This window comes from Hypanus sabinus, chromosome 15, assembly GCF_030144855.1.
Source record: "Hypanus sabinus isolate sHypSab1 chromosome 15, sHypSab1.hap1, whole genome shotgun sequence".
NCBI classification, from domain to species: domain Eukaryota; kingdom Metazoa; phylum Chordata; class Chondrichthyes; order Myliobatiformes; family Dasyatidae; genus Hypanus; species Hypanus sabinus.
In genome coordinates, this window is record NC_082720.1 from 56797682 (window position 1) to 56811635 (window position 13954).

Here is a 13954-nt window from a genome sequence, read left to right on the forward strand (position 1 = left end):
GTGGGGAATATGAATTTGCTTGAGGTGTTGGTCTATTTGGATGAACTCATAGTATTTGGATCCACCTTGGAAGAACATGAGGCAAGACTACTGAAGTGCTCGGCCGCCTGAAATCTGAAGGGTTATAACTTCCCCTGGACAAGTGCCAGTTCTGCAAAACGTCTGTTAGCTATGTCGGACACATAATCTCACGGAATGGAGTAAGATATAAACGGTGTCTACTTGGCCAAGGCCCCAGACTGTGAGCGCTCTGGGTTCTGTGGTTACTGTCGGAGATTCGTGAAGGGCAACGCCAAAGCGAGTCACCACTTGAATCAGCTTCTGTGTGTTTACCATCCCTTACGGAAAAAAGGCAGGGGGAAATGGATAGGAGGTTGGAGGATATCTAAACCCGTCGGAGCCCTTCGGACCGACGTGGGATGTAAAATGTGAGGAAGCTTTTCAGTCGCTGAAGGAGTTGCTGATCCAGGCGCCCGTGCTGGCATTTGCGGACCCCCGATTGCCGTTACGTACTACAAACAGATGCCAGCTGAAATGGTTTAGATGGCGTACTGTATCAGGATTAGAACACCGGGTTGAGGCCTGTGGCGTTTGTCAGCCGGTGTTTGTCGCCCTCCGAGAGAAACTATCCACGCACAAGTTGGAATTCCTGGTGTTGAAATGGGCGGTGGTGGAGAAGCTGAGTGACCATCTCTCCGTTGCCAAGTTTGAGGTGAGAGCGGACAAGAACTCGTTTACTTATATCCAGAGCTCGGCAAAACTGGATGCCACAGGCCATCGGTGATTGGCAGCGTTGTCCGCCTATGATTTCAGTCTGAAGTACTAGCCGGGGAGCCGGAACGTTGATGCGAATGCTTTGTGTATGAGAGACCGGACACGGACGAGGAGTGGGAAAGCGTTCCTGCCCCTGTGGTGAAGGCCTTATATCAGTTAGCCATCAGCGCGAAAGCAGAGGAAAAGGAGAGGCAGAATCGAGCCGTGGATCATTTGGGGGCATCTAATGACGCCATACCATAAGTTTAATGTAGCCTTACTGCTCTGAAGACAAATCAGCTGCCGGAATTGAGTTCTGGGGAAATGGCGGCTGTTCGGTGAGCTGATCCGAGCATTTGGCAATATTTGGTCCGCGGTTGAAAAGCGAGACATGGTTCAGGCGGAGCAGACGAAACATGGTTCAATGCCTCCATTACTGAAAGAATGGCCTCGGTTGGAGTTGAAGAACCAGATCTTATTCTTATACCGGGTCACGTCACCCCCGGGCCGACCTCAGCGTTGCCAGTTGGTGCTGTCCGAGAAGTGTGGTAGGATTGCGCTGAAGTCCCTTCATGATGATTCTGGACCTTTGGGGATGGAAAGGACCTATGGATTGCTCAGAGACCGGTTTTACTGGCCACGAATGAAGTCGGAGGTTGAAGAATACTGCAAGTCGTGCATTCTTTGCCAATGGTGGATGACACTGCCTACGCGGGCAGCTACTTTGTCCCACTTGCAGGGTGCAGGTCCCCTGAACCTGGCGTGTATGGATTTCCTCTCCATAGAACCCGATACCAGCAACACGGCGAATGTCTTATTTATCACGGACCACTACACCAGATATGCTCAGTCTTTTCCTACCAAGGACCAGAGAGCAACTACGGGGGCAAAAGTGTTATGGGAGAAGTATTTCGTTAATTGTGGTCATTCCAGGCAGATACATAGTGACCAAGCACGGGTCTTCGAGAGCAGACTCATCTGTGAGTTACTAAGCATTCTTCGTGTTGTGAAGTCGAGGACCACGCTCAATCACCGGCTGAGCGATCCTCAGCCTAAGAGGTTTAATCGGGCCTTACTAGACATGCTTTTGACTCTGGGGATCAGCATGAAGATCAGGTGGAGTTAATGTACTGGGCATCTGGTTCACCGTTATAACTGTACACGAAATGAAGCTACTGGGTACTCGTCATATTATCTGATGTTTGGGCGCAAGGCGAGGTTGCCCATTGACTTTTGTTTTAGGACTGACGAGGGTGACTTACCACCTAAGCCTGTATCTGAAGTATATGTCTGATATGATGAGAGAGTTGAAAAGGTCTGATGAATTGCCTGGGGTCGCCGCCGCCAAGAAAAATCGAGGAAATAAGAGGAGGTAGGATCAGAAAATGCGATTTTCCCACCTCCTGCCGGGTGACCGAGCCTCATAAGGAATTTGTGACTATCTGGAAAGCACAGGCTGGCTGACCGCTGGGCGGCCATGACCTATATGACAGAGAGTCAGAGGACACCAGAGGAGAGGAATGGGTCTGTCAAAATTCACCTTCGGAACCACCTGTTGCCCCTGTGACAAGAGGTGCCGATGGACCCAGAGAAGAAATTGGAGCCTGCACCTAGCAAGAGGACTCTGGGAAAACGCGGGGCGACTGCAGGGCCAACAGCAGGAGAGGCTGGGCCGGGCCCTGCCCATAAGAGGGCTACTTATTCAGAGGATGTGATCTGGAGGTGTGGTACATGCTGACTTTCGCTAACTCCCTATTGATTGAGGAAGATACTCCTGGCACTTCTTCCACTGAGTCAGCTGATGTGGGAGTGGGGAGCTATCTGTGGGAAGCCTGGGTTACAGCTGGACCCTGAAGGAGAGAAAGCGGGGCTTGGTCATGGGACAGAGGGCTCCGAGTTACAGGGGGACATGAGTGATATATCGAGAAAGGGCTTGCAAAGAAGACCTGCAAGATCCCCAGTAGCGTCTGAGCCTGAAGAGTTAGGTGAGGATGTACGGAAGTCTCAGAGAATTAGGAGACCACCAAATTGGTTGGCCCATCTAGCACCCGGGGAACAGGACGTGTTTTCTCATGTTTTGGGGAGCTATGTCACTGCCTTTTGCAACTGGATTGGGCTTAGTGCTTTGCAGGAAGGGTTAGCGAATTAACTCAACGTTTTGAGGACATACCTAAATTTGGTGGGCGGGGGGGGGGGAGGGGGGAGTGTAACGCGCTGTAAGGTTTCACTGCTAACTTAATGGCTTCTTTGTAATGATCACTGCTGGGTTAACGGTTTGCCTGTAGCAGCGTTGTTTGGGTTATGGCTGGAGATGCATGTTAGCCAATATTTGTTGCTGTGTCTTATGAATCGGGAGAGATGTTTTTCGCGGTCTTTTGTCGAGGAGAGATGAAGAAGGAAGAAGAATGTGGAAAGAGCTGGTTGACCAGCGGCCGGAGGGGACTGGGATCTGAGGGTCCGAAGATCAGCGACGCTTGGAGAAGACAGATGGTGGAGGAAGGACTACTAAATGAGTTCCAACGTAGCTTTGACTTGACGTGGGTTCTCTTTTAAATTTTCATTACTAAATATATATTCTGATTAAGATTCATAAAGTTCAATCATATAATTGCATATGCTGTACTAGAACACTAGAATACTACAGCATCTGCCCTCGACGTTGTGCCGACCCATATATTCCTTTAAAAATGTAATATACCCACACTAGCTTGTAATCCTCTATTTTTCTTTCATCCATGTGCCTGTCCAAGAGGATCTTAAATACCCCTAATGTTTTAGCCTCCAGCACCATCCCTGGCATGTCATTCCAGGCACCCACAACAATCTGTGTAAAAAAACTTACCGCGATATCTCCCCTAAGCTTCCCTCCCCTAACATTGTACATATGCTCTCTGGTGTTTGCTATTCGTGCCCTGGAAAACAGGTGCTGGCTATCCACCCTATCTATGTCTCTCATAATCTTGCAGACCTCTATCAGTTCCCTCTCATCCTCTTACACTCTAAAGAGAAAAGTCCCAGCTCTGCTAACCTTGCCTCATAAGACTTGTTTTCCCATCCAGGCAACATCCTGGTAAATCACTTCAGCACCCTCTCCGTAGCTTCCACATCCTTCCTATAATGAGGTGATTAGAACTGAACACTATACTCTGTGGTCCCACCAGAGATTTGTACAGTTGCAACATGACTTGTCTATTCTTGAACTCAGTCCCCCTATTAATGAAGTCTAGCATCCCATAGGCCTTCTTAACTATCCTATGAACCTATGCAGTGAACTTGAGGAATGTATGGATGTGAACCCCAAGGTCACTCTGTTCATCCACACTCTTAAGTAACCGACCATTAACCCTGTACTCAGCCTTCTAGTTTGTCCTTCCAAAATGCACCACCTTACATTATCCGGATTGAACTCCATCTGCCAACTTTGCCAACTTATCTGCCCAACTTTGCATCCTGTCTATATGCTCTTGTATATTTCGACAACCTACAGCTCCATCCACAACTCCTCCGATCTTCGTGTCACCCGCAAACTTACTCACCCATCCTTCCACCTCTTCATCCAGGTCATTTATAAAAATGACAAAGAGCAGGGGTCCCAGGACAGATCCTTGCAGCACTCCAATAGTCACCGACTTCCAGGCAGAATATTTTCCTTCCACTATTACCCTCTGCTTTCTTTCTGTAAGCCAATTTTTAAATCCAAACAGCCATGATTCCACTGATCCCATATCTCATGATTTTCTGGATGAGTTCTGGATGATATTTTCGGGGACCTTGTCAAATGCCTTGCTAAAATCCATGTAGACAACATCTACCGCCCTACCCTCATCACTTTCTTTTGCTACCTCTTCAAAAAACTCAGTTAGGCTCGTGAGACACGACCTTCCCTTCACAAAGCATTGTTGACTGTCCTTGAGTAGACTTCTTCAAATGCTCCTTAATAATCTTTTCCAATAGTTTACAGACCACCGACGTAAGACTCACTAGTCTATAGTTCCCAGGATTCTCACTAATACTTTTTTTTTTAAACAAGGGAACGGCATTTGCCATTCCCCGGTCCTCTGGCACCTCACCTACGGCCAAAGAGGATTCAAAGATCATAGCTACTGCCCCAGTGGTCTCTTCTCTCAGTTCCCACAGCAACCTGGGGTGTATCACGTCCGGTCCTGGGGCTTACCACTCTTGATGTTTTTAAGAATATCCAACACTTCTTCCTTAATCTCCACATTGTCCAGCACGGAGGCCTGTTCTATTTCGACCTCAACCTGATCAACGTCTTTTTCACTTGTAAATACTAAAGCAATTTTTTTTTTGAGGAGGTAACTATGAAAATGGATAAGGGAGAGACAGTGGATGTCGTGTACCTGGACTTTCAAAAAGCCTTTGATAAGGTCCTACGTAGGAGATTAGTGGGCAAAATTAGAGTAGATGGTATTGGGGGTAGGATACTGACACGGATAGAAAATTGGCTTGCAGACAGGAAGCAAAGAGTAGGGATTAACGGGTCCCTTTCAGAATTGCAGGCAGTGACTAGTGGGGGACCGCAAGGCTCAGTGCTGGGACCACAGCTATATACAATACACATTAATGATTCAGATGAAGGCATTAAAAGTAACATTGGCAAATTTGCATATGACACAATGCTGGGTGGCAGCGTGAAATGTGAGGAGGATGTTATGAGAATTACAGGGTGACTTGGACCTGTTGAGTGAGTGGGCAGATGCATGGCAGATGCAGTTTAATGTGGATAAAAGTGAGTTTATCCACTTTGGTGGCAAGAACAGGAAGGCAGATTACTATCTGAATGGTGTCAAGTTAGGAAAAGGGGAAGTACACCGAGATCTAGGTGTTCTTGTTCATCAGCCACTGAAAGTAAACATGCAGGTACAGCAGGCAGTGAAGGGAGCTAATGGCATGTTGGCCTTCATAACAAGGGGAGTTGAGCATAGGCGCAAAGAGGTCTTTCTACAGCTGCACAGGGCCCTGGTGAGACAACATCTGGAGTATTGTGTTCAGTTTTAGTCTCCAAATTTGAGGAAGGACATTCTTGCTATTGAGGAAGTGCAGCGTAAGTTCACGAGGTTAAGTCCCCGGATGGCGGGACTGTCATATGTTGAAAAATTGGAGCGACTAAGCTTGTATACACTGTAATTTAGAAGAATGAAAGGGGATCTGATTGAAACATATAAGATTATTAAGGGATTGGACAAGCTAGAGGCAGGAAGCATGTTCCTGATGTTGCGGAAGCCCAGAAACAGAGGACACAGTTTAAGAATAAGGGGTAGGCTATTTAGAAAGGAGTTGAGGGAAAACTTTTTCACCCAGTGAGTTGTGGATCTGTGGAGTGCTTTGCCTCAGAAGACAGTAGATGCCAATTTTCTGGATGCTTTCAAGAAAGCGTTACATAGAGCATTTAAAGATAGCAGAGTCAATTGATATGTGGAGAAAGCAAAAACGTCGTACTGATTGTGGGTGGTCAGCCATGATCACGGTGTATGGCGGTTCTCGCCCGATGGCCCGAGCAGCCTGCTCCTGCACTTATTGTTTATTATCTATTTAGGACCTCCCCAAACTCCTCCACCTCGAGGTACATGTTGCCTTCTTTATCCTTTAGCAGTCCCACCTTCATTCTTGCCATCATTCTGTTCTTCACATATGCTCAGAATGCCTTGGGGTTTTCCTTAATCCTACATGCCATGGCCTTCTCATGCCCTCTTCGATCTCACCTAAATCCTTTCTTAAGCTCCTTCCTGGCTCCCGAATATTTCTCATGAGCCCCCCCAGCTTCCTCATTCTTATGTCTAACATATGCTTCCTTCTTCCTCTTGACGAGCTTCATCACATGTTTCGTCAGCCACAGTTGCCTTTTTCTACCATTTTTTCCTTGTCTTAGTGGGACAAACCTATCCGGAACCCAGTTCAAGTGGTCCCTAAACATCCTTCACAATACTTCTGTGCTTTCACCCTTGAATATCTGTTTCCAATTTACTCTCGCTAGTTCTTGCGTCATCCCTTCACAGTTTGCCCTTCCCCAGGTAAGCAGTTTCCCATTTTGTCTGTTTTCATCCCTTTCTATAGATATACTGAAGCTAAGGGAGTTGAGGACCCTCTCACCAAGATGCTCCCCCACCAAGAGGTCTGCCACCTGACCAGGCTCAATACCCGGAACTAGATCCAGTATGGCCTCTCCTCTCGTCGGCCGGTCCAAATATTGTGTCAGGAATCCTTCTTGAACACACCTGACAAATTCAGCCCATCTATCCCTTTTGCAGTCAGGACGTGCCAGTCAATATGAGGGAAGCTGTAATCACCCATAACTACAACTCTGCACCATTCTAAAATCAGCCTTCTTATTCGTTCCTCGATGTCCCGAGGGCTATTTGGGGGCGTATAGACTACTCCTAGCAATGCGATTGATCCTTTCCTATTTCTGACTTCCACCCACATCGATTCAGCGGACACTCCCTCTGCTGCGTCCTCCCTTTCTATAGCCGTACTGGCTGATATTTTCCGTTGTGGGTTTGTAACTGGGTGTACATTACACAGCATCCACGCAGGACCGAAGGCTGTTTCCCGAGACGAACACGAGCTAGGCGAGCCTGAGGGTTGCACTAAAAACTTTCTGCAAGGGCACAATTGAGAGAATCCTGACTGGCTGCATCACTGCCTTGTGTCGGAATTTTGCCTCTCTTAATCGCAGGATTCTGCAAGAGAGTGATAAGTACAGCTCAGTGTGTCTGTAGTTGTGACTTCGCAAAATTCAGGACTTTTACAAAGACAGGTGTGAAAAAAGGGCCCGAAGGATCATGGGGAAACTGAGCCATCCCAACCACTAACCGTTCTAGCTGTTACCTTCCGGAAAATGATACCGCGGCACAAAAGTCAGGGCAACTTCTTCCACCAGGCAATCAGACTGATTAATTTATGTTGATACAATTGTACTTCTATGTTATATTGACTGCCCTGTTGTACATTCAATTCATTGTAAATTACTTTATGTTGCACATAGCACATTTAGAAGGAGATGTAAGGTAAAGACTTTTACTCCTCGTGCATATGAAGGATATAAGAAATAAAGTCAGTTCAATTCAATTCAATTCAATTCCACTCTTTCTGGCATTCCTTTGCTTACTCAGGTTTATATTTATCGTAGTAAAGTTGGTACTTTAGTTAAAGATACTTTTGGATGCCGATGTGTCTCGTGGTCCTTCTGAAGGGCCTTATCTCTAAAGGTCGAGTGTTTATTAATTTCCCTCGATGCTGTCTAACCTTTGATTTCCTCTAGCATTGTGTGTCTGTTGTTCGGGGCACATCTTGCCTGTGGAGTCTGTGTGTGTATGTGGTTTTATTGTATAAAAGTGTTGCTGCCGATCTCTTTATAATCATTAAAGAGCATTCTGTGTTATTTATCTTCCGTAATCTTGTGTTTATTTTCTTCTACAAATAATATCTGACGCTGATTAATACCGTGCTAGCCAATGGGACTAAACAGATTACAGTAATTACTCTTGCACCTGTCATCATATGCACAAGTACAAATGTTCATTACTTAATAGCATTTCTAGATCTTCCTGAGCTGAGAATTCAAAGTCATGAAGGCATAGGAAGAGGCAGCAGAAGAAAAATTAGAGAATATAAGACCCACTGCCACCAAAAAGACTATACACGTCTCATTTGTGCTGACTCTAAATCATTTCAATTTTTAAAAAAAAATTCACGCTTCCCGTCAACTTCCTGCATATTCCATAACTATTATCAGACTAGGAGAATGTCCAATGTCCAACTAATCCACTTTAAACAACGGCCCCGAGAGGCAGCAAGTAGAGACAACGAGTACAGACAACCTCCACTCGGAAATAACTGGGAGTCAGGACTGAACCCATGTCTCCGGTGCTGTGAAACTGTGTTGTTCCAGCGGATGAATATACTGATGTACTAAACTGCTTTTATCACTGCTCTCTTTTGATAATTCATTGTTTCAAAGTCGTATAGATCCGACCAATATGCTTCCAAAATTGACGAATGCTGCAACGACTTGATTGAGAGAAGACAGCGATCCATTACTTTTGAAATGGGTATCAAACATTTGAAGCCTCGGCGGAGCTTAACTTCCGCTAAACAATGCAACAAGATCCCCATGACTGCAAGCTGCCGCCAGGACTTCTATAGTGCCAAAAGCATCTAGTTGGAATGTTATGCTGAAGCCACAAATCAAAGGCATTTCGGCAGAAGTTCTCTCAATAAATAAACCTGAAATGAAATCTTCAGTCGATCAACAACTAATATCTATCTATCTATATATATATATTTATTTATTTATTTATATATACCGAGCTGGATACGAAATATTCCCTAGTTCAAGAATCCTCCTGATCTTACCTGAACGTGACAATATATGATACGAGGTCCACAACAGGATATGATTGAATGTTAAAAAAAAAAAAATATGAGAACTGCAGGAAACGCGTTTTTTTTCCATTAGTTGATACTTAGTAGAATTTGAGGACACCGATTTGGGGTCATAGGTAATTAATTTAAAGCATATCGGGTCAAGTCCTTTATATACCGGTATATATGGAATATATCTTCTGAGAGGGCCGTGGAAGCAGAGATATTGAAAACATGTAAACAGTGCTAATGAAGTAAATTAATTCATTTGTTCGTAGATGACGACAAGTCAAGTACTGCCTAAGTATATTCAAACGATACGTACCGGTGGTTCTGTGGAATATATTTCATGTTTTCGATGTTGTGTCAGTCCATGATTCTAACTCGATTGTTCGGTGCAAAGACAAATCAATCCAATAGCATCTGAAGTACACTCTATGGCAATCCGCAGTAAAGACATTTCCTATGCGTTACGATCCGCACACAACCGCGCTTCCTTCCGGAATTCCGACCCTCCATCTCTCCAAAGTATGGATAACTGATCGTCCCGCTGATTGGCTGCCAAGTTTTGGTGTCTGGATTTCAGTATTTAAGGAGCGTCCTAACGGAGGACCAGTGCTCAGTCGTGAACTCAGTTGAAATATCGCCTGGTGTCTTGCTTTGTACTGTTCTAGTTTCAGTCTCCATTCCTGTCTCGACCCTTGTCTCGGATACTCCAGCACTTGGGTTCAACGAAGAACCCAGGGTTGCTCCGGGAAGGCTGTCTGTCGCTCTGTGGAGGAAATACAGCTACCGACACCGGAGAGATTCGGGCTCTTGCAGCGGCTTCCTCACTCAATGTGCATTGGTTTTTAACAACAGCCTTCCCCGTTCCCTTCGGAACTCAGAAAAGTGGACTTCATGGTCTCTCTTCTGACCAGGAGACTCCTTGCTTGGGAGACTAAACATTGTGAACGAAGGTCAGAGATTTGCACAAATTGGGAAGAATTCATGTCCGCCCTGAGAGAGGTACTTCATCATCCAGCGGGAGCAAACAGAGCCCCGGACAGTCTGATGAAGGTGCATCAGTGCAGTCGGTCAGCAACCGACTACGCTACCGAGTTCCGGAACTTGGTCCAAGGAAGAGGTTGGAATATGAAAGCCTTGTTGTTCGATACCTCCACAGACCAAGGACGTGACCAAGCTGTCTGGGACTCTTGCAGCGAAGCGTAAGGAAAAGACACCTAAACGCAGAAACTTGGAGGCTATTCTGGAAGGCGCAAGGACCATCCGTAACACCGCGTTGCCATTGCCTGATGATATGGATGAGGATCTGGATTCTGTTTCGGCGTCTGATTCAAAGAAAGAGTCTCGTAAACTTTCTAATGAGACACTGAGGTTGTCGAATCACTTCTGCCACCTAAGATGCCTCAGGAGATGTCCTTGAAGTGATGTTCTGAGGAAAGAAAGACACCCAGGGCGGTCGTTACAGGAAAGTGGTCTTCACTGAGGGAAAGGCATTGACTCATACACTTCGCCGTCCCTAGGACTGTGTTATAGACATACTATTTGGTGCTTGCCCTCCACGGGGTCGATTCAACACGGTAGGATTATTCAGAAAGTCAGAAGGCATGGGAACCAGGGAGGTTTGGACAGGTGGATTCAGAATTGGCTTGCCTGCAGAAAGCAGAGGGTCGTGGTGGAGGGAATACATTCGTATTGGAGTGCTGTGACTAGTGGTGTCCCACAAGGATCGATTCTGAGACCTGTGCTTCTCGTGATTTTTATTAACGACCTGGATGTGGGTAGAAGGGTGGGTTGGCAAGTATTCAGACAATACAAAGATTAATGGTGTTGTGGATAGTGTAGAGGATTGTTGAAGACCGCAGAAAGACATTGATAGGATGCGGAAGTGGGCTGAGAAGTGGTAGGTGGAGTTCAATCAAGAGAAGTGTGAGGTGGTACACATTGGAGGACAAACTCGAAGGCAGAATACAAAGTAAATAGCAGGATACTTGGTAATGTGGAAGAGCAGGGGGATCTGTCGGGACATATCCAGAGATCTGTGAAAGTTGCCTCACAGGTAGATAGGGTAGTTAAGAAAACCTAAGGAGTGTTAGCTTTCATAAGTCGAAGGATAGAGTTTAAGAGTCGCGAGGTAATGATGCAGCTCTATCAAACTCTAGTTAGGCCACACCTGTAGCACTGTGTCCATTTCTGGTTGCCTCATTATAGGAAGGGTGTGAAAACATTGGAAAGGGTACAGAGGAGATTTACCAGGATGCTGCCTGGTTTAGAGAGTATGGATTAAGATCAGAGATTAAGGGAGCTAGGGTTTTACGCTTTTCAGAGAAGGAGGATGAGAGGAGACGTGATAGAGGTATGCAAGATATTAAGAGGAATAGATAGAGCGCCTCTTCCCTAGGGCACCACTGCTCAGTACAAGAGGACATGGCTTTAAGGTAAGGAATGGGAAGATCAATGAAGATATTAGAGGAGGGTTCTTTTACTCAGAGAGTGGGTGGTGCGTGGAATCTACTGCCTGAGTCAGTGGTGGAGGCAGATACTCAAGTGAATTTAAGACACTACTAGACAGGTATATGCAGGAATATATGTTGGAGGGTTATATGGGAGGCAGGGTTTAAGGGTCGGCACAACATTGTGGGCCGAAGGACCTGTATTGTGCTGTACTGTTCTGTGCTCTATGGTCTATATATGTAAGCATAATGGAAGATAATTTGAAGAAAACTCTTACCATGGATTTCATTCGGCCTCACACTTCGCTATCCGTCGCAGGTTTCTCCTTTGTGCAAATGAAAGATGGGGGCGTGCGGTAATGAATTGATTATACAGGGTTAAACCTCATAACGACCAAGAATTGTTACCCCTTTCCACTCACGAATACTGCATTCGGGATTCTCCAAGGGGCAAGAACATTCACGAAGCTAGTTTTACGGATTGCGTACAATCTGGTCCACATAAAGGATGGCGATGAGTGGAAAACCACATTCAATGCACCGAAGGGGTACCTGGTTATGCCCTTCCTGCTCCAGCCGTTTTTCTGCCTTTATAAACGACTTTTTCTGCATTACTATCGTCTACTTGGGTAACATCCTAATTTACTCGTAGTCCATGGAAAAGAACTTCCCAAATGTCGGGGACAATTTAACAAGGATTACAGACCATTGACTTTATTCCAAGCTAGGGAACTCTGTAATTCACGTAACCAACATTTCATTGGTGGGTTTTATCAACTCAATTAGAAAACTCGATGGACCCCTCTTAGACCCAGGCGTCCTGACTACGGTCACCCCACCCAATGTGAAACAAATGCAACGATTCCCGGGATTTGCCAACTTTTATGGGAGCTTCATCAGGAACATCAGCACAGTGTCGGTTCCGCCTTCAGCTCTAATCAAATATATACATGCCCTTCTGTCTGGACTGCTGAAGCGCAGGTTTCTTTGCAGAGATCATACAATCGTTCATATTAGCTCCATTCTTTGTTTCACCTGAACCGTTATTTCTCTTCATCGTGGAGCTGGGCTCAACAGACATAGGAGTGGGTGCCGTGTTGGCACAATGGTCAGCTTCGGAAAGTAAACTACACCAGTGTTCTTTCTTCTCAGGGCGGCATTCTCCGGTCGAGAGAATCCATAACATCGGGAATGGGAGCTACTCGCAGTTAAGTTGGTTTTGGAATAATTACTCATTGACTTGAGGAAAAGAACCCTTATTATAGTTTGGACAGACTATGGGAGCACATTTCTATGGAATTTGTTACAGGTCCTCCGTTGTCCAAGGGGAAGACTGTCATCATGGTAATATTCGGTCGCTCTTCGAAGGCCTGCAAATACATGCCGTTGAGGAGCATCTGTTTGAGTAGAAACGGCCGAAACTCCTCTGTACCAGGTCTTCATTGTGCACAGATTTCCCATGGATATTGTCACAGATTGTGGTCCACAGAACGGATCACGTGTTGTGGTAAGATGATTTGAGCAACAGCAACTCATTCATTTGAGCCACTTTTCCCGGAAAAGGAGGCCGAGGTTGGGATTCTTGTGGCCGATGGTCTCTTTCAACGCTCCAAGCAGAAATAGACTAGGGTAAGAGAGATTTTACTAACCTTTACTCGGAAGACGGAAATGAAGGGTAACCTAATGAGAACACAGGAACTTCCTAAGAAGCCTGGACAACAAGAAACGTGCTACCTTACATCTGGTCCTGTGCAATGAGACAGGTAAAATTATTTATCATATACTTACGGATCCTCTTGGAGAAAGTGAACACAGTATGATTGCGTTCCTCATACAAATGAAGGGTTCAATAGTTGGAACTAAAACCAATATATTATGCCTGAAAAATAGAAACTACGAAAGGATGATCGAGTATTTTACGAGTGTAAATAAGCTACATGCCTGGACGGGTGAGGAACAGTGGAAGACTTTCAAAGAGACGTTTCAAAAACATCTCAACAAAAGTAATAAAAGATGGCATCAAACTTAAAGGTCGACATACAAAGTCGCCAAGAAGAGTGGCAATTTAAAGATTGGGAAAAGTTTAAAAAGCAACAACGTAGCACTTAACGAGCAATAAAGGAAAGGAAGATAGATTATGAAAATAAACAGGCATAAAATATAACAAACAATGGTAACAATTTTTATAATTATGTATAATCGGAGCAAAGTGGCTAAAGTGAACATAGGTCCCTTGGAGGACTAGAAAGGGGAATTAACTAGAATTTGGGTAATCAGGAAATAGCCGAGGCTTTCAATAGCAATTTTAAGTCGGTTTTCACCCTGGAGAACACGTCTAACATATCGAAGAGAGATGTTAC

The 13954-nt window shown here is 45.3% G+C and overlaps 1 protein-coding gene across 1 annotated transcript in view; it reads left to right on the forward strand.

Moving 5' to 3' along the window:
• The window catches only part of LOC132405243 (uncharacterized), a 138050-nt gene that overhangs the window by 15467 nt on the left and 108629 nt on the right, over positions 1 to 13954 (forward strand). Inside the window, 2 exon segments of the mRNA XM_059989927.1 lie at positions 523 to 712; positions 10304 to 10490. Coding sequence (XP_059845910.1) covers positions 523 to 712; positions 10304 to 10490 — 377 coding nt within the window.